Below are 18,459 nucleotides of genomic sequence, written 5' to 3'. Positions count from 1 at the left end.
CTTGTTTTGTCTATCTCCTTTCCGCAAACCGACTTCTGCACATGGGCCATGAAGTTTCAATCGCACTGTACGTGCGCGCCCGCACGTGGTATTTTGTGGAAGAGCCACCCTCAAGGGGCCAAAGAGCCGCATGTGGCTCGCGAGCCGCGGTTTGCCGACCACTGGCCTAGTGATATCGTAGCCATGGTAATATCACAATGCAACACAGATCATAGTACTCACATGTTTGTGGTGATGCTGACATAAACAAATCTTAGCTGCCAGTCATATAAAAGTATAGCACGTACATGCCCTAACCGGTTTGGCTCAGTGGATAGAGCATCGGCCTGCGGACTGAAGGGTCCCAGGTTGGATTCTGGTCAAGGGCATGTACCTTGGTTGCGGGCACATCCCCAGTAGGAGGTTTGCAGGAGGCAGCTGATCAATGTTTCTCTCTCATTGGTGTTTCTATCTCTCTATCCCTCTCCCTTCCTCTCTATAAAAAAATCAATAAAATATATATATTTTTAAAAAGTATAACACATACAATTACATGCAGTACATAATAATAATAATAATAATAATAAACACCTAAGTTACTGGTTTGTGTATTTACTATATTTTAGCATGTACTCTTTATACTTATAAAACAAAGTTTTCTACAAAACAGTATGCCGTGTTACACTGGCAGCAGCCTTATACATCTTGTCTAACTGAGTCTCTTGATCTTATCATTTTCTCTAATGCTTGATTTAATTTTGTGTAGTAACATGCTGTACAGGCTTATAGTCTGGGAGCAATGGGCTATCCCATACAGTCTAACCATGTAATAGGCTATATCATCTAAGTGCACTCTGTGATGTTATCACAACAACAAAGTCACCTGACAACACATTCCTCAGAATATATCCCCATCATTAAGAGGCACATGACTGTAATACAGTGAACATCCACATCAAGGTTCATAGTCAATAGGTATGAACTAGAACACATACACCAATTTTTTAAATATATATTTTATTGATTTTTTACAGAGAGGAAGGGAGAGGGATAGAGAATCAGAAACATCAATGAGAGAGAAACATCGATTAGCTGCCTCCTGCACATCCCCTACTGCGGGGGTGCCCGCAACCAAGGTACATGCCCTTGACTGGAATCGAACCTGGGACCCTTCAGTCCCCAGGTCGACGCTCTATCCACTGAGCCAAACCGATCAGGGCTACACCAATTTTTTATAGCCAGCGATTGTTCTGATTGTTCTTGGTCCTAACATTACTAAATGTTTAGATCTACCACCCCAGGTTAAAAAGCAGAACATTAACAGTAATGTGCAGGCCCTCTCTGGGTCCTTCCCATGTCACACTCCCTCCTGCAAATGGCTCACTCCCTTCTGTGAGCCAGTGACTCCTGCTTGAGTAACATCTTAACTTGTATGTCAGTCCTGGGCTCTCTCAAATGTCTTGTCATGAAGGAGCAGCATCTGTTGTACCAAGCCTGTGAATATTTATTTTGTCTTTTAATTTTCACCTCAACTCTGTGAGGTGTTTGTGCTGTTATTCTATAAAGAAAGAATAATAGCCCAGGCAGTGTGGCATAGTGGTTGAGCATCAATCTATGAACCAGGAGATCATGGTTCAATTCCCGAACAGGTTACATGCCCAGGTTGCGGGCTTGATCTCCAGTAGAGGGCGTGCAGGAGCAGCCGATCAGTGATTCTCTCTCATCATTGATGTTTCTATTTCTCCCTTCTTCTTTGAAATCAATAAAAATAAAAAATATATTTTTAATAAAGGAAGAAAAATAAAAGTGCTTACCAGGTGGCAGCCACTTTTCCAAAGGTTTCACAAAATTTCTTAGGGCAGGGGTCATTATAGGCCCATTATACAGATAGGAAGCTGAGGTTTGGAGAGGAAGCAGGGTTCAGAGCACAGCATTTAACCAGAGAATGCCAGGCTTCAGTCCTGGTCCTGTCCTGACTCTCTGTGCACCCTGGGACAAGACTATGTGACTCAGCCCCTGGGTCACATTTGTGTAATGAGTGGCTAGTGAGCAGTCAGGCAGAGGGAAGCACAGGTGGCATGGGGCCTGGCCTGAGATATGTGGGGATATTCTGATAGTTCTTGATGGCATGAGTCTCCCAGTAGTCTACCTGTCTTAGACATGGTGCCCCTTCTGTGTACCTGGCTTTTGTTTCCCTATCTGTCCTTGTTCAACAGAGGCCTCGCAGCTGCTCCACCTGTACCCCCTCACACACACCGCTCACATCTTACAGACTCCTATCTGCACCTAGCACCCACCTCACCTCTGGAAAGCCCTCCCTGACCCCTAGCAGAATTCCCTTGCAGTGGAGTTCTGTAGCTAGGATCCTGGCCCTAGTCAGGCCCAGTGGTGACCTAATACACCACCTCCTCCTCTTCCAGGCAACAGAGACATCCAAATGATCAGCTGTGGGGCCGATAAGAGCATCTACTTTCGCAGTGCCCAGCAGGTAGAGTGAGGTGGCCTCCTTGAGGGCTGGGGTTTGGGGGCTTGTCAGAGTTGTCCTTTGAAGGCCCTGCCTGCCCTGCCAGGGCTCCGATGGGCTTCACTTTGTCCGTACTCACCATGTGGCAGAGAAGACCACCTTGTATGACATGGATATTGACATCACCCAGAAGTACGTGGCTGTGGCCTGCCAGGACCGCAATGTGAGGTAAGGAACTGCGCTGGGCTCTTACTCAGCCTGGCCTTGGCTGCTTTATAAGTGGGGCCTGTATGGGACCTAGTTAAGTCTGTTTTCTCATGAGCTATCTGCTCTCCTTCACCCTGCTCATCTGGTCCCTGAGAAGCTGAGTGGACAGAGGGACCCAGCAGGTGTTTCTTAGGAGCTGGATTCACCTAGGCTTAGCCTCCAGATTAGCAGAGGGTTCCTTCAAGCTCTCCAGAAGCCTATGTGGGGTGACTGAGAGGTGCTAATATGGCTTATAAATGTATTCTTTCACCTATATTCCCTGAGCACTTGTCTGGGATAGACAGTAGCAGCAGTGAGCAGGGCAGCTCCGCCCTGCCTTTACAAAGCTCACAGTCCTGTGGAGGAGAAGTGGACACTTCACCAGGCAGTGACAGCATGAAGTGGTCAGGGCTGGGATAGGGGAAGCCAGAGGGTTGGGCTCTGGAGAGATACCTGAACCCACCTGGGAATCAAGCAGGGCCTGGTGGAAGGAATGTCTGAACGGAGACTGTGAAGGACCCAGAGGACTGAGCCAAAGGAGGGGAGAAGAGAGTGTGCAGAGGGCATAGCATGCACAAAGAGGTTCTCACCTCCTTCATTTGCTCATTCAAATTGGGTGCCAGGCACTCAAGCTTGTTCTATGGCAGGGGAGAGAGGCATTAACTCAACAGACACCCTAATAAGTAATTTCCATGACTTCATCCTGAGATGGGATTTCAGTCCAGGCATTGAATGGGGGATAAGCAGTGGCAGTGGGCTTCCAGAGAGAGGAGGGGGCAGGTGGGCAGGTCCATGTTGGCCATATTCTGCAACCACCTCCCCAGAGTCTACAACACCATGAATGGAAAGCAGAAGAAATGCTACAAGGGCTCCCAGGGCGATGAAGGGTCTCTGCTGAAGGTGAGGAGCCACGGCCCCCAGGGTGAAAACTATACACAGACCTCACACCAAGGCTCCCCCTTGTATCTGCTCTCCTGGTCAAAGGATCACTTGCTGGCCAACTATTCACTCTGATCTGGCTGAGAGCCAAGGAGTAGCCCACACTGCTTCACCTTTATTTACTGAGCCCTTCCCCAAGTGGAGCCGTTTTGAGTGGCAACAGAATGTGGTGGGAAGATTCAGAAAGGCCTGGGCTCTCTTGCCAGGCTTATCCCCTGCCTGTGTTATCCAGGCCAAGGCAAGGACCTTCTCAGAGCCTCTGGACGGGGTAAGAGTTCACACTGACTGTAACCTTGGGCAAGTGTTATCTTTCCAGTCTGGCTCATCATCTGTAAAATGCAGATACAGAGAGCTTCTGTCACAGGGTTGTTCTGTGGAGGAAATAAGTCACACAGGTATAGTGCTAAGCACAGGGCCTGGCTGCCATCAGTACCATTGTTGTGGCTGTTAATTTCTTTATCTGTGAAAAGGGAACAGGAGTTCTTATCGAATCAGGGTGTGTGTCGTGAGGGCTATCTGGGATGAGTCCATGTGCCAAGTGTTCAGCACGAGGGTGGTCCTCAATCAGTGGGGGCTGGGAGGGTGGGGAGAAGCAGGCAGCACAAAGCATCACTTGCATCCTCTTCTCGGCAGGTCCACGTGGACCCCTCAGGCACCTTCCTAGCCACAAGCTGCTCTGATAAAAGCATCTCGGTGATAGACTTTTACTCGGGCGAGTGCATTGCCAAAATGTTTGGCCATTCTGGTGGGTGTACCTCCCTACGTGAGACATCTCCCCACCTGTCCCCACATAGCCTTCTGACTCAGAGGTCAATGCAGCTTCTCTGCTCTGTTTCTAGAAATTGTCACCGGCATGAAGTTCACCTATGACTGTCGTCATTTGATTACAGTATCTGGAGACAGGTGGGAAAGGCGTCGAGGCTGCCCCTGGCTGGCCTCCCTTTAGGAGTGGGTGGGACCTACACTGTGGGGGGAGCAGGGGCTCAGAGACTGGAAACACCAGGCTCACAACCTGCCTGTGCAGAGAGCTCTTCTGAGTGTTCCAGCTTTCTCTCTCCTTGATCAGCATGCACCTTGGTGTCACACCCAGCCCTGAGTTCAAATCCCATATCTGCTACTTATTTACTTGTGACCTTGAGCAGGTCATTTCCCTCTCTCAGCCTCAGTTTGTGCCTTTGTAAGAGAGTTGATACCATCTACCTTGAAATTATATGGTGAAAATCAAATGTGATGATCATATATGTCATTCTGATATATTTCCTTATATAAATTATATATATACTAATTTATAAATATAATAAATAAAAATAAATTTCTTACCACATGGTTGTTACTCAAGGAAGTCCCTTTTGTCACTCCCTTATTTACTACAATGCTTTCTCACAGCCCCCTTCGTTGGTCCGGAGGACTTCAGAACAGGTCCTGGTTAGCTGTTCTGGAGCCTATGCAGGATGTGGACCTGACATGGTCTGGAGCCCCTGCACTAAGCTGATGGGCTGTGTTTTCCGGGAGGTGCCAGGAAATTCGGTCTTGGCTGTGATGACTCAGGTGGCTTCAGAGTTAGATTGCAGCCGTAGTCATTGTTCCTCCCCCTCCACATCTCTCTTTGGCCTCTACAGCTGTGTGTTCATCTGGCACCTGGGCCCAGAGATTACCAACTGCATGAAGCAGCACTTGCTGGAAATTGACCATCTGGAGCAGCAGCAGCAGCAGAATACAAAGGATGGGAAATGGAGCAGCCACCCCAGGTCCTGGCAGCCACCTGTACATACCCCATCTGTTCTCCCTCAGAGGAATATGTTCCTGCCCTAGGCCCCAAGATGCATGATGCTGGGGACATAGCCACAGCCAAGACAGCCCTGGGCCCTGCCTTTTGTGCACTCGCAGTCTAGGATGGGAGATGGACTTTGAATACAAAGTTGTGATAACACATATGAGAAGGGTTTTGGAGTGGAAAAGCAAAGTATTTGGAGAGCCTGTGAGCACTGTGATATGGGAAGCCCCAGGAGGCTCCGGGTGTAGGGAGGAAGGTCAGGAAGTTTTTATGCTGAAAGACCACTTTTATTTGGAGTAAATTCATGCTCTAGTTTTTTATTTAGGATTTTGGTTTGGAGGTCTCAGTTTTATTGGGAGATTATGGGATTTTTTTTTTTAATCTCTCTCTCCTGCTCCTGGAGCTGTTCCCATCTCTTTGTCTTGAGGCTTTGTTATTGCCTCCCTGTGGGGACCAGCCCTTGATATGTGCTTCCTATCCTGCAGTGGTTTTGGAGATATTGTAGATATAGGCACCTAGGGAGAGAGCAGCTACCTTTGGCTCCTGGTTTTGAGTCTCACACCCTACCCTGGGGCTGGGGCAGGTCCTGGTGCCAGTGCCCACCTCGTGTCAAGCATGTTTTAGTCTCCTGTATTCCAAAGGAGCTAAAAATCTCATTGCTACCCCCTACTTCCTAAAACAGAACCCAGCAGCTCAATACTTAAGCCCCACTATTTGCTTTGCTTTTCAAAGGTCCCATTGCTGTGGCTCTTGGAGTGTTTGTCTTATTTTTTGAGCCCAGACTTTCTCATATCTCATTTATTATGGTGATATGTTTCTAGCAGAGAAGTGAGACCTCCCAGCACCATCTTTTTTTTTTAAAATATATTTTATTGATTTTTTTACAGAGAGGAAGGGAGAGGGATAGAGAGTTGGAAACATCGATGAGAGAGAAACAAACATCAGCCGCCTCCTGCACACCCCCTACTGGGGATGTTGCCCGCAACCAAGGTACATGCCTTTGACCGGAATCGAACCTGGGACCTTTCAGTTCGCAGGCCGACGCTCTATCCACTGAGCCAAACCGGTTAGGGCTCCCAGCACCATCTTGACTAGAAGTTAGTAATATGTTCATTTGGAACCTAGCACAGGGCCCTGGCCCTAGGCAGGTCCCTCTAGTACCCTACTTACCTATTTCTCTCCTTGACTTCCTCATTCCTGGTTTCAGGCAGGAGACATATGCATCCATGCCCGACAAGATTTGTTCCCTAAGATCTGGAGAGCAGACAGAGGATGAGCTGGAAGAAGAGTGTGAACCTGAAGAATTACTGAAGACACCATCCAAAGAGAGCTTGGATTCAGGTTGGGAAAGGGGCCCATCCAAAGGAGCCCTCTTTTGATCTCTGTCAGTGAAGGGGTCATTGCTAGGTTTCACCCACTGCTTTGTTTTCATGCCTGGCACATACTAAAGTTCAATAATCATATTTTAGCCAGGAGTCTCTCAGTGTAATAGCACCAGACTCTCATTGGCTTAAGCTGGAAAGAGAATTTATTGGTTCATGTACCTGAAAATGTGAGAGGATTGGCTTCGGCATAGCTGGATCCAGGTAGTCAGGTGATGTTAAAGGAATGTATTTTTCTGTGTCTCTTAGATCTACTTTTCTCCATATTGGCTTTGCTATCAGGTAGACTCTTCCTTTCCTGGGAGGGGTGTAAAGAGGATGTCCCAGAAGAAACAGAGCATGTTAACCAGAAGACAGAACAAATTTATAGTTCAGGCAAAAGGGAGAGCAATAGCTTAATGACTTTACAAAAGGCCAGGCCCTCTATAAATTTCTGCTCCTCTGTATATTGCCTTGTGATGTAGGCCCTCATGGTTGTAAGATAGTTGCTTAAGTTCCAGGCATCAGAAGCATGGTTGAATAGGACATTTCCTCCCAGAATCTTTTAGAAAGGAACCTTTTCCCAGAAGCCCTGACAGACTTCTCTCGGGTCCCCCTGGCATGATTGCTCCAGCTATGAGAGAGGCTGGGAATAGTGGTTAGCACTAGGTGCTTTTAGTGTGGGTGGTGGGCTCCAGCAACAAGGGGCCAACAGGCACAGGCCAACTGATGGCTGATTGGCAGGCAACAGAATCATGAGAATTCACCTTTGGGGGAAATCAGGATAAGTTAATTTTCTTCATCACCCACCCTCACTCCTGATCCAGTGTCCTCTCCAGGTGTGACTCCTTATAGGCCTTTTCATGAACATTAATATACATATGTACGTATCCATAGGAAACACAAATTTATGTCCATAAATTGTATTATACTACGGTATCGTTCTGTATCTTTTTCCTCTCAAAAGTATCTTATCTACCTGTATGTTGGTGGCTACAGAGCAGAGACTTCCCTCTTTTAACCAGCACCATAGTAGGATATTTTAAGTTATTCCCTCTGGGTGGGCATTTAGGCTTTTTCTAACTTTATACTGTTGTGAAGGAGGCTATGCTGACCACTGCTAGTCCTCCTCAGGCATTTGTGAGAGTGTTTCCCCAGGACAAAGGCTGAGGACTGGCAATGCTAGGCCCCGGGTTAGTATATTTTTTCTCTTAAAAGAGAACCCTAAGGGCCCTCCAAATCCACTTACTGCCTCATCCATTTTCCCTCTTCCTTCCCCCATGTTTTTGCCAGCATTTGATAGTATGAAGCATTTTAATTTTGGTCACATCTTATGGGTAAAACATTATATCTCATTGTGTAAATGTGCATTTCCCTGACAATTAGTGAGGTTGAGCATCTTTTGATATGTCTGTGTGTTCTATATTGTCTGCTTGGAGAATTGCCCATTTATATATGTTGCCCATTTCGTTGTTGGGTTATTTATTCTCTTTTCATGGATTCTATGTGTCTCTTCAGATCCTCAGTGCCTGCTGACCAACGGCAAGCTGCCACTCTGGGCAAAGCGGCTGGTGAGTGATACCTGGGAACTAGCACAGTAGGGGTACTCTCCTCCATGTTCTTGTTTATTTTCCTCTCCATATCTCTCTTCCCTGGAGAACCCCATCACCCTTCTAGTCTCAGCTTAGATAGCCCTTCATTCATGCAACATGTATTTACTGAGCACCTACCCTCTGCTAGACATTGTAATGGCCATTAGACACAGCAATGAATAAGACAGACAAATCTCTGCCTTCACAAGCTCATTTTCTTACATAGGAGATGGACAAGATCCACAATAAACTATTTTTGGAGCTGGTAAGTGCTATGAAGGGAAAAAATTTGAGAAAGAAAATAATATTAGGATTGAATGGATGATTGTTATCTTTGAGGAGGGGCAGACTAGGAGCTGGTAGTATACTAGTAGAAGCTGGTAGCAGAATCCTAAACCCTAGGTTGGAGGGTTTATTTTAGGAACAATATCAGGCCTCAGATCAAAGCCTTGCAGGGAAATACCTCCTGCAATCCTCTTCCCTGCAGACCAGATCAGGGCATCTGGCCATGCTCTCTCAGGCCCCCAAGCCTCCCCTTATTACTGTATACTAGAGGCCCGGTGCACGAAATTCGTGTGCAGGTACGGTCCCTAGGCCTGGCCTGCGATCAGGGCCATCTTCCCTGGGTGTCCACAACTGGCCCCACCCCCCACCAGTACCCATCTCCGGTTCCCCATTTGCCATCAGATGATCGGAGCCTGCTGGCCAGGGGAAGGGACCAAGAGGTCAGCCGTTTCTGCCCACTCGTCGGCCCTGCTCCCGCTGTGGGTCACCCTCCGTGTGTGGGGTGACCAGCGGGGCGGCGGCCTTGGCCTGGCGCCACCCGCATCCCCCGCCACCCACCCCCAGTTCCCCATTCGCCATTGGGCGATTGGAGCCTGCTGGCCAGGGAGAGGGACCAAGAGGTGGTCAGTGTGCCTCATAGTCAAATTGTCATCTGGTCATTCCATTGTTAGGGTCAATTTGCATATTACCCTTTTATTATATAGGATAGAGGCCCGGTGCATGGGTGGGAGCCGGCCGGCCTGCCCTGGTGGGCCGTCGTGGTGGGGGTCCCTGCTGGGGGGCAGGGCCGCAGTCGTTCTGGTCTCTGGTCGTTCCGTCGTTTCGATCACTGGGCTTTTATTATAGAAGATTATAATTGGAATTACATTCAACAAATAATCACTGTACATTTGCTTTGTGCGAGCTTTGTTTTAAGTCTTTTACATGTGTTACCTCATTTAATTCTCATTGAGATAGGGGCTTTTCATATCCCCATTTCACAATAGGGAAATTGAGGCCCAGAGAGGTTAAGTAACTTGTCCAGGGTCACAGAGCTAGGAATTAGAGGACATGGAATCAACCCTAGGTGGCCTGAGTTCTCAAACACCCACCCTCCACTATCTCAAGCAACAGTCTGGGTAGCAGGCATCAGTGGGCTGGACCAGGGTGGGAGGGGAAGTGGCTGTATCTTGGATGTGTTTGAATGACAAAGCTGACAGATTTTGCTGAAGAAATACAATGTGGAGTATGAGGGACAGAATAAGAGAGAGGAATGAAGGATGACCTTCAATGTTTGGGGCCTGAGCAACTGGAAAGAATAGCTGAGATGGGGAAGGCTTTAGGAAAGCAGATTTGGGGGGGAAGATCAGTTTTCTTTGTGTTTGCTTTGAAATATCCACTAAACATCCATTGGAGCTGTAGGGCAGTTGCATGTATACTTCTGAAGTTTAAGAGCAAGGTTCAGGCTAGAGATAGATGTCTGGAAGTTATTTCTGAGTAGTCTTTAATGCCAAGAGACTGGATGAGGTCTGTGCAGTCCCTGGCCCTTATTGGAGTTCGTGATCACTTGGCTGGCTTCCTGACCATCTCATCATCCTCAGCTTGGAGATGATGATATGGTGGATGGCTCAGCCTTCTACACCAAGCACAGCTACCAGCCACATGGCCGCTGGGCAGAGCGGGCTGACCAGGAGCCCCTCAAGACCATCCTGGATGTCCGTGACCTGGATTGCTACTTTACCCCCTTGAAGTCCGACAGTCTGGAGGACTCCGTTCTGGATATAGTGAAGCCACAGAGCCTGGCAGGCCTGCTGAGTGAGGTAAGGACTGCCCCTGCTCCACAACTGTCTGCTTAGGACCTGGGGCCTCAGTGCTCTCATTTTGAAAACAGGCCTACCTCCCACTTCAGGGGCACGAGAGGATTGCCTGAGATGGCAGAGGGCAGAAGGGTGAGCCCCAGGCCTGGTGCACAGTGAGACTTCTTAGGGCAGACCAGGAATCTAGGAGATGGGTCACTTTGAGGATTAAGAGCTTGGGCCCAAGAGCAGGCCTGTGCCTGAGTAGGGGGGCATTTGAACAAGTGGAGCTCGGCTCTACCTCTTCCCTGCTGTGTGAATTAGAGCAAGGCTTGCCTCTCTGGGCTTCAGTTTTCAAAAATATAGACATTAAAAAAAAAAGATGACTAAAAAGATTTCTTAAAATGGTTATTGAAAAATAGCCCTCAGAGGCCTGGCTGGGGTGGGTGGCTCAATTGGTTGAGCATCATCCTGTGCATGAAACGTTGCCTGTTCGATTCCTGATCAGGGCACACACCTGGATTGTGGGTTTGATCCCTAGTCGCAGAGCATACAGAAGGCAACCAATTGATGTTACTCTCTCACATCGATGTTTTTCTCTATATCTACCTATCTATCTTTCTCTCTCTCCCTCTCTCCCTCTCCCTTCCTCTTTCTAAGCATGTCCTTGGGTGAGAATTAAAAAAAAAAAAATAGCCCTCAGAGAACTTTTACAGGAATTCAGTGCTAAGAATACGGCCTGGGTCCCCTTAGAGGTACTGAAGCAATTTTAGTTCTTATTTTATTATTTTGCAAATAAAATTCTTCTTTATCCTATTATATGTTTTTTTTTATTGTGGCATAATATATACATGCAGTTATGCACAAATCTTAGGTAAATAGCTTAATGAATTATTACCTGTGTATATACCTATGTATATGTACCACCAAGGTAAATATAGAGCATGTTCTACCTCCAGGAAGACCTCTGTGCCCCTCCCAGTCAGTACTTCCACCCAGGGTAACCAGCATCTGACCTTTTCACCATGGACTGGTTTGTCTGTTTTTTTGTTTTGTTTTTGTTTTTTTAATATATTTTTATTGATTTCAGAGAGGAAGGGAGAGGGAGAGAGAGATAGAAACATCAATGATGAAAGAGAATCGGTCAGCTGCCTCCTGCATGCCCCCCTACTGGGGGTCAAGCCTGCAACCCAGGCATGTGCCTTTGACCAGAGTTGAACACAGTCCGCAGACCAACGCTCTATCCATTGAGCCAAACCAGCTAGGGCTGGTTTGCCTGTTTTTGAACTTCATATAAATAAACACTTAGAGAGTCAGAGCCATACTTATTCCTTATTTGTAAAGGGGCTTATGATAATGCAGTTGGATACAGAGTGAGCTCATGGTGAACAAAAGGCTTGGTCCAGGCCCTGGTGCACAGTGAGCATCCAACAGCTCACTTTACTGTAACACTTAGAAACTTGGAGGGGCCCTGGTTGCCACAGCTGCCTCAGATGGCTGTGCCTCTTCACCCCACAGTCAGAGAGTCCCCAGGAAGATGGCTGTAGGAATCCTTCCTTCCTGCCTCTACAGAAGGAGTGCTCTGAAGCCAGAGAGGTCGTCAGCTCCCTGGAGGTAGAGGTGACCGTCCCAGGGACAGACAGGTGAGTATCCTTCACATCAAGGGGAGCCTTAGTTGGAGAGAGGAAGCCTCAGCTGATAGGCACATTCTGGAAGAACTGCTCTTGCAGTAGCCTGTGGGAGTGGGGAGGAAGGGGTATGGCCCAGATGGAGTAGAAGCCCAGCCCTGCAGCGTGTTTCCATGGTTCTAGGTGGAGGTGCAGGGCACTCGGGGGGGAGGGAGCCTTTGGAGGAGGGAGGAGAGGCAAAGTAGTGCTCCCAAGGGGAGCAAGGTACAGATGCTTCAGGGTTCTGGGTAGGGACCAGTTGTTTACTAAATAGTGTGTTATCATTCCCTCGCTCCACCCCTATTGGCACTGCAGCAAGTACGGCTCAGAAGAAGTGGAGAGGGAGCCTGGAGACCAGCAAGGTGACTCCTATCTCAGGGTCTCCTCCATGGGCTCGAAGGATCAGAGCAAACTTGAGGGTGAGTGGGGGCCTGGCAAGGACCCTGCTGTAGTCTGTTCATCCCACTAGGCCTCTTTCTGGGCACTGATGATGACCTTAGCCCAGTCTTCCTGAAATTCAAGAGTCTATCGCAGAAGACAGACATGGTCCTTGATGTTACCAGAGGATTCTGGAGCCAAACTGCCCACTGACGGCAGCCCAGCTCTGCCACTTCCTCCAAGTGTAACCTTGTTGTCCATAAAAATAGGGGGCGAGTATTATCATCCCCATTCTCCAGATGGGGAAACTAAAATCCAGAGAGAAAGTGAACCACTTACCTGACTCACCCAAAAAGAGCCTGGCTTTGGGCTTCTGACTCTCCCATATCCCCTCCCTGCTTCTTTAGATTCAGGGGATTCAGAAGCCTACTTGGAGTGTACCTTCACCACCATCCATTCCTCCCCTCCACAGCTGGACTCAGACCCTCAGTTTGACGTGACAGTGACCCCTATACCAGGTAAATGGGCCAGACGTGAGGAAGGGCAGTGCATGGGTCTTGCTTAGAGGGTTGTCATGATACATAAACACTGGCCCCACATCAGCCCTACACTTGGTGCCCACTGAGCCTCACCTGGAAGACAGCCATCAGTCTTTCCTTCTCAGCCTGGTGGCATCAGGGTGTGTGCTGGGCAAGTCCAGCTTTCTCCATTGTTAAGTGTCTTTGTCAGGGTATCTGCCATGACTAAATGTTGAAGGTTCTCTCCCGCTTGCCCCCTTTGCCTCTCACAGCATGCCCAGGAACAGCAGAAGAGTTGTCTCGGCCTGAGCTGGCAGGCATATCCAATGGCTCCCTGCCCCAGACCCCTGAGCAAGAGAGGTTTCTCCGCCATCACTTTGAGACGCTTACTGACACCCACCATGAGGGTAGGGCCCTGCTCCTCTCAGCCCTACCTAGGCGGGCCATCTTGTGCTAGGCACTGTGTGGGCATCTCTGGGTTAGGGCTTTCCCTAGCAGGGCTGACGAGAATGGTGGGAGGGCATACGTTTTATCTTCAGGACTGAGCTGCACAGTTTCTTCTTCCTGCTCCAGTTGCTCTGTGTTGTCTATTGATGGGGGTTTTGGATGATTTGCCTGCTGCTTTGTGGGTCTGTCTGGACCTAGGACTAGTTGGCTAGAGGGATTCTGAGGTCTCCCTTGGCATCTTCCCCTAGAGCTCTTTCGCAGATCCCTAAGAGATGTGACGGCCTCTGCGGATGAGGACTTTTTTAATCCCCGGCTGAGCATCTCAGCCCAGTTCCTCTCACGTCTCCAGAAGACATCCAGGTAGGAGCTGGTGAACTGAACCTTCCAACTTTCTGTATTCCTGGATGGGGCTATGTCCTCCCAAGCATCCCAGGGCAGGCACAACTGCCTGGTTTCCTCCCCACAGGCTCAACCACACCTTCCCTTCCCCGCTGCACCTGCACCTTGTGAAGTCCCCGGAGGTCAAACTCATAGACCTCCAGGGGAACCAGGCCAGAGCAGAACCAGGTACTGGCTACACCTTCCCAGGGAGGACCAATGTGAGTACTTGGGCCACCTCCTCAGGACATAGGGCTGGGAGCTGGGAAGCCTTGTCCTCGCCTCATGGCTATGCTTGCAGGTCCTCTCTGGGAGGAAAGCTAAGGAGTCGCTTGACAACCTGGAGGCCTGGTGCCCACTGAGTGAGTGTCACCATTCCTAGTAAACATCCCTGGGCTTCTCAGCAAATGGCCCTGGATGCCCAGCTGAACCATGGGTGGGGATGGGGAGGGTCCACTCAGAACCTGCAGCCATCCTGGGGTGGGGCCCTCTCTATCAATTTTGTGGCTTGGATGTGAGAGTGAACTGGCTGCTTCCTTTACAGCCCCCTGCCTCACAGGCCCACTTCCTGTGTTCCCTCCTCCTCAGCACTGCCCACAGATAGGAAGCCTCTGGCACCCACAACCCTACCCACTCCAGGCCTCCATACCCCCTCTACCTGTTCTTATATAGAGGCCACTGCCAGTTCCTGTGCCAAGATGTCACCCAGCATTTCCCTTGAGGACAGTGAGGACCCTGTTTTGGTTGACAAAGAGAGAGGGAGACCCCTCTGCAGGCCCTCATCCGTGGGGAAGCTGGCCTCCATGGACCAGGAGCTTCAGGCCATCACCACCACAGCAGCAACCAGTTCTGACAGTGAGGGCCAAGAGCCTGCCCTGCCCTCCCAGGGCAACTATGAAGCCCGGGACAGCTTCAAGCAGACCCTGTCAGGCGTCTGCGACAGGCTCTTACTGCCCTCACCCCCACAGGAGCCACCCACTACTTGTGTCTGGTCCCAGGAACCTGTGGCCACCCAGTCCGATGTCACAGTCACAACAGCTAGCTTCCCGGCTTCCAGCCCCGTAGATATGAGCTCCCTGAGGCTCCACAGCTCCACCTTTCTCCCAAGGCTTCTGGCCGCTGAACCCCTCAACACCCCTGCACACCCCAACAGCCCCCCACTTCCAGAGGCCATGCCTGGCAGCATCACCTCCCTCCTGGAGCTCACCCCTGGTGAGTATCACCCTTGGGATAAGGGGTTGTCTCTCAAGCTCATCTCATTTAACAGCTCCAAAGATAGGCACTTGACCTGGCCACAGGGGCTATGCCATTCATTTATTCTTTACTGAACTATTTAGTGAGCACTTTGTATGTGTTGGGCTTTTTGTTCTAGGCCCTGAGGACATGGATGGGATGAGGTGGTAAATAAAACTACAGAGAATTGACACCTTAATTGGGGAAGATGCCCAAACTAAATCTATGAGGAAAGTGTTAAGTGTATCACGAAGTGATGTGCTAAGGAGGGAAATAAAGAGAAAGGGTTTAAGGAGTTAGAAGTGAGGGCAGTTGTTAGAGTTTTTAAAACATTTTTTTTATTGATTTCAAAGAAAGAGGGAGAGGGAGAGAGAAACATCAATGATGAGAGAGAATCATTGACCAGCTGCTTCCTGCATGCCCCCCACTGGGATTGAGTTCACAACCTGGGAATGTGCCCTGACCGGGACTCCTGGTTCATAGGTCAACGCTCAACCACTGAGCCACATCAGCCAGGCTGTTGTTATAGTTTTAAACATGATGAAAAAAGGCTTCAGAGAGAAAGTGGCATTTGAGACCTGCAGGAGGGGAGGAAAGGGAGGCTTGGGGACTGAGGGAAGTACATATTGCAGGCAGTGGGACAATAATTGGGATCAGTCCAGTCACCATGGCCTCTCTTAGACCAGCTATAAAGTTAGAGGTGTCTTTTTCATTCCCTCCCTTCTATCCCCAGATGCACTCAGTGTACTCCGGGACAGCCCTGGACACTGGGGAGAGCCTGGAGTGCCAGCCAGAGTCCTGTCCCCAGCTCCCCTTGAGGTGAGCAGTGTGGGGACCATTGTGCACAAACTACAGACTGCCTTCCAAGAAGCCCTGGACCTTTACCACCTGGTGAGCCAAGCCCAGAGTCAGGGGAAAGGGCTGAGGGAGTACCTTGGGACTGTCTGGCCTGGGTGGTTCCTAACAATATTGGCACCCTTTGCAGATGGTCTCCAGTGACCAGTTGAGTACCAAGCAGCGGCAGGCACGGACTGAGCTAGCCTCCACCTTCCTTTGGATCCACAGCCAGTTAGAGACCAACGACTGGCTGGTTGGGAATGATGCGGCCCCAGCCCAGGCCCTCCCCAGCCCTGACCCCCCCTCCCCACCTACATTGTGCCCCCTGGCCAGCCCAGATTTGCGTGCCCTGCTGGAACACTACTCGGAGCTGCTGGTGCAGGCTGTGCGGAGGAAGGCACAGGGGGACTGAGGGTCAGCAGCCCTGCTACTTTCTGATAAAATAGGTATTTTTAAGCAAATAAACGGACAATTTGGAGGAATGGTTGCTGGTGCCTATCTTGGCACATCCACAAAGCTCCTTCAGGTGGATGCAGGGAGGGAGGGTGGAGGGCAGTGCTCTGGTGGACCATCCCAGAGAACTCTCATAAGCACTGATGCTAGGCCCTGTTCTCGGAATCTGTCAATGGGAACACGGACCACCATTCCCAAGAAGTTTGGAACTGTAGTAATGATGATCCCAGCACCTGGTTTTTATGTTGCTTATCCCTAGCCCACTAAGCTGCTAAGGGATCATATGTGGTCCTTGCCCAGTGAGACCCACCTGTACCCCAGAGAGTGGCCAGTCCTTCTTTTCTACCCGCTACTGATGCCCAAGAACCCACTGGAGCTGCTGTGATCACCATGTGCCAGACCCTGACTACCAGTACACATATTACCATACCACTGGCCCCTGGGTCAGGCCCATCCTGGATCCTCTGAGAACCAGGCTTTTGTTCCCATCTGCAACAGGGGAAATTGAGGAGAGACAAACAGGTTTATCCATTGGACAATCTGGGCAGCATTCCCAGGCCACCGAACAGCTGGGACAGTCATTATTTCCCCAGCAGGAGAACTGTATCCAGCTACAACAACCCATGAGCTCCCAGTACTAGTACCAGCTTCCCTAGGCAGCAGGCATCTAGCTATGTGCGTATCTGCTGAGAGGGCCACTCTTGCCACAAAAGCCCCCACTGTCCCAAGTGTATAAAAAGGAAGCCAGCAGGGGTGGGGCCCTCTCCTAAAGCACAGTTCTACCATGCAGACTGCTACGGCCTGAATTCCCACTTGCCTGAGTTTCTCCCTGCTCTGTTTGATGGTCATGGCCCACCAGAAACAGGCTGAGAGAGATCCAGTGCCTTGCCCAGGGTCCTATAGAACTGAAACTCTAACTTAGGCTTGCCTGGTGGCAGAGCCAGACCCTTCAACATGAGGACATGGCCTACAGCTGCCTCCATAAATATTAATATACATCAGAACCAATCAGGCAGTTGTTAAAAAAAAAAAAATCCTGCTGGCTGGTGCCCAGGTGCCTGTCATTGTTCTACAGGGGTAGAGTGAGGAACAGGAGAAACAAAACATCTGTCCTTGTGGTATTCACCTTCTAGAGAGCAAAACACAAGAATTAAAACAATAACTGTATAACTAGATAAGCTGAGGGAATTCACTATGCTGGTTGAAGTGTCAGGGAAGGCCTTTCTGAGGTGACATTTGAACTGAGGCTCAGTAGAGGGCACAGGCCATCTGGACATCTCAGGAAACTATCCAGGCAGAACAGCCAGTACAAAGGCCCCATGGGAAGATCAAAGGTACATGTAAGGAATGGCAACAAAGCCAGGACAGCTGGAATAGAGTGAGCTAGGGGACAGGCAGTGAGAGGAGAATGAGATCGCACCAGGCAAGGCCTTATTGCTTCATGACATATAAATCCAAGAAACCAACACACAATTTTCCCCCCTAAATAAAGTCCCTGATATTTGTGTTTGGGGAGATGCCAGTCTTATTTATTTTTCAAAGCGCCCTCTTTCTGCCCAGGTGGTCCAGGGCTAGTAGTAGGACTGCATCTCTGCCAGGCCAACAGGCCACCCCTGAAAGACGGGAGACCCATTCTCCTTGCTCCTGCCTTGCTTGGTCACAGTCACCTAAGAGCCCTGAGGCAAAGTTTGGCATCCAGGACCCTGGACACCCAGGAGACCAACTTGAGACTCTGTCCCTTGAGAAAATTACCCCTTCTCCCACTCTGTATTATAGTTAAGCTTTCAACTCCAAGTAGCAAACACCTGGCTTATGGGGGTGCCCGCTATAGGGACATTTGTTACTCTTGATTGTTTCTGCTCTGTCGCTCCCTATGAGCCTGAGTTTCACCCTCCAGCTTAGGTCTTCACAACTGCAACGTGTCTGCCATGCACTCAGCAGCACACCCCCACCCAGCCAGTAGCAAAAGCATGAAGCAAAACAGCCTTCAGGGCGATGGGGGGAAATTGCAAAGCCTTCCTAGACACCTTCCCCTTCAGAGCAGTCACAGGCGATGGGAATGGAGGTTGCTTTGATTTGCTTGGACTGACCATCTCGCCTGTGCTGGACATGCTTAAACAAAATTGGGTTCTC

General features: G+C 49.5%; 1 protein-coding gene across 1 annotated transcript in view; it reads left to right on the top strand.

The window, feature by feature from the left end:
- The window catches only part of WDR62 (WD repeat domain 62), a 50,570-nt gene extending 34,215 nt beyond the window's left edge, over nucleotides 1-16,355 (top strand). Inside the window, 20 exon segments of the mRNA XM_005862402.2 lie at nucleotides 2,400-2,467; nucleotides 2,550-2,671; nucleotides 3,514-3,589; nucleotides 4,262-4,373; nucleotides 4,468-4,531; nucleotides 5,248-5,376; nucleotides 6,610-6,743; nucleotides 8,282-8,334; nucleotides 10,221-10,439; nucleotides 11,934-12,058; nucleotides 12,398-12,501; nucleotides 12,868-12,978; nucleotides 13,251-13,385; nucleotides 13,674-13,785; nucleotides 13,892-14,024; nucleotides 14,105-14,165; nucleotides 14,348-14,362; nucleotides 14,365-15,015; nucleotides 15,770-15,927; nucleotides 16,022-16,355. Coding sequence (XP_005862464.1) covers nucleotides 2,400-2,467; nucleotides 2,550-2,671; nucleotides 3,514-3,589; nucleotides 4,262-4,373; nucleotides 4,468-4,531; nucleotides 5,248-5,376; nucleotides 6,610-6,743; nucleotides 8,282-8,334; nucleotides 10,221-10,439; nucleotides 11,934-12,058; nucleotides 12,398-12,501; nucleotides 12,868-12,978; nucleotides 13,251-13,385; nucleotides 13,674-13,785; nucleotides 13,892-14,024; nucleotides 14,105-14,165; nucleotides 14,348-14,362; nucleotides 14,365-15,015; nucleotides 15,770-15,927; nucleotides 16,022-16,285 — 2,846 coding nt within the window. The 3' untranslated portion in view covers nucleotides 16,286-16,355.
- The last annotated feature ends 2,104 nt before the right edge of the window (nucleotides 16,356-18,459 follow it).

This window comes from Myotis brandtii, unplaced genomic scaffold (assembly GCF_000412655.1).
Source record: "Myotis brandtii unplaced genomic scaffold, ASM41265v1 scaffold165, whole genome shotgun sequence".
Lineage (NCBI taxonomy): Eukaryota > Metazoa > Chordata > Mammalia > Chiroptera > Vespertilionidae > Myotis > Myotis brandtii.
The sequence above is the reverse complement of the archived record's forward strand: the minus strand, read 5'-3'. Positions and strand labels throughout refer to the sequence as shown.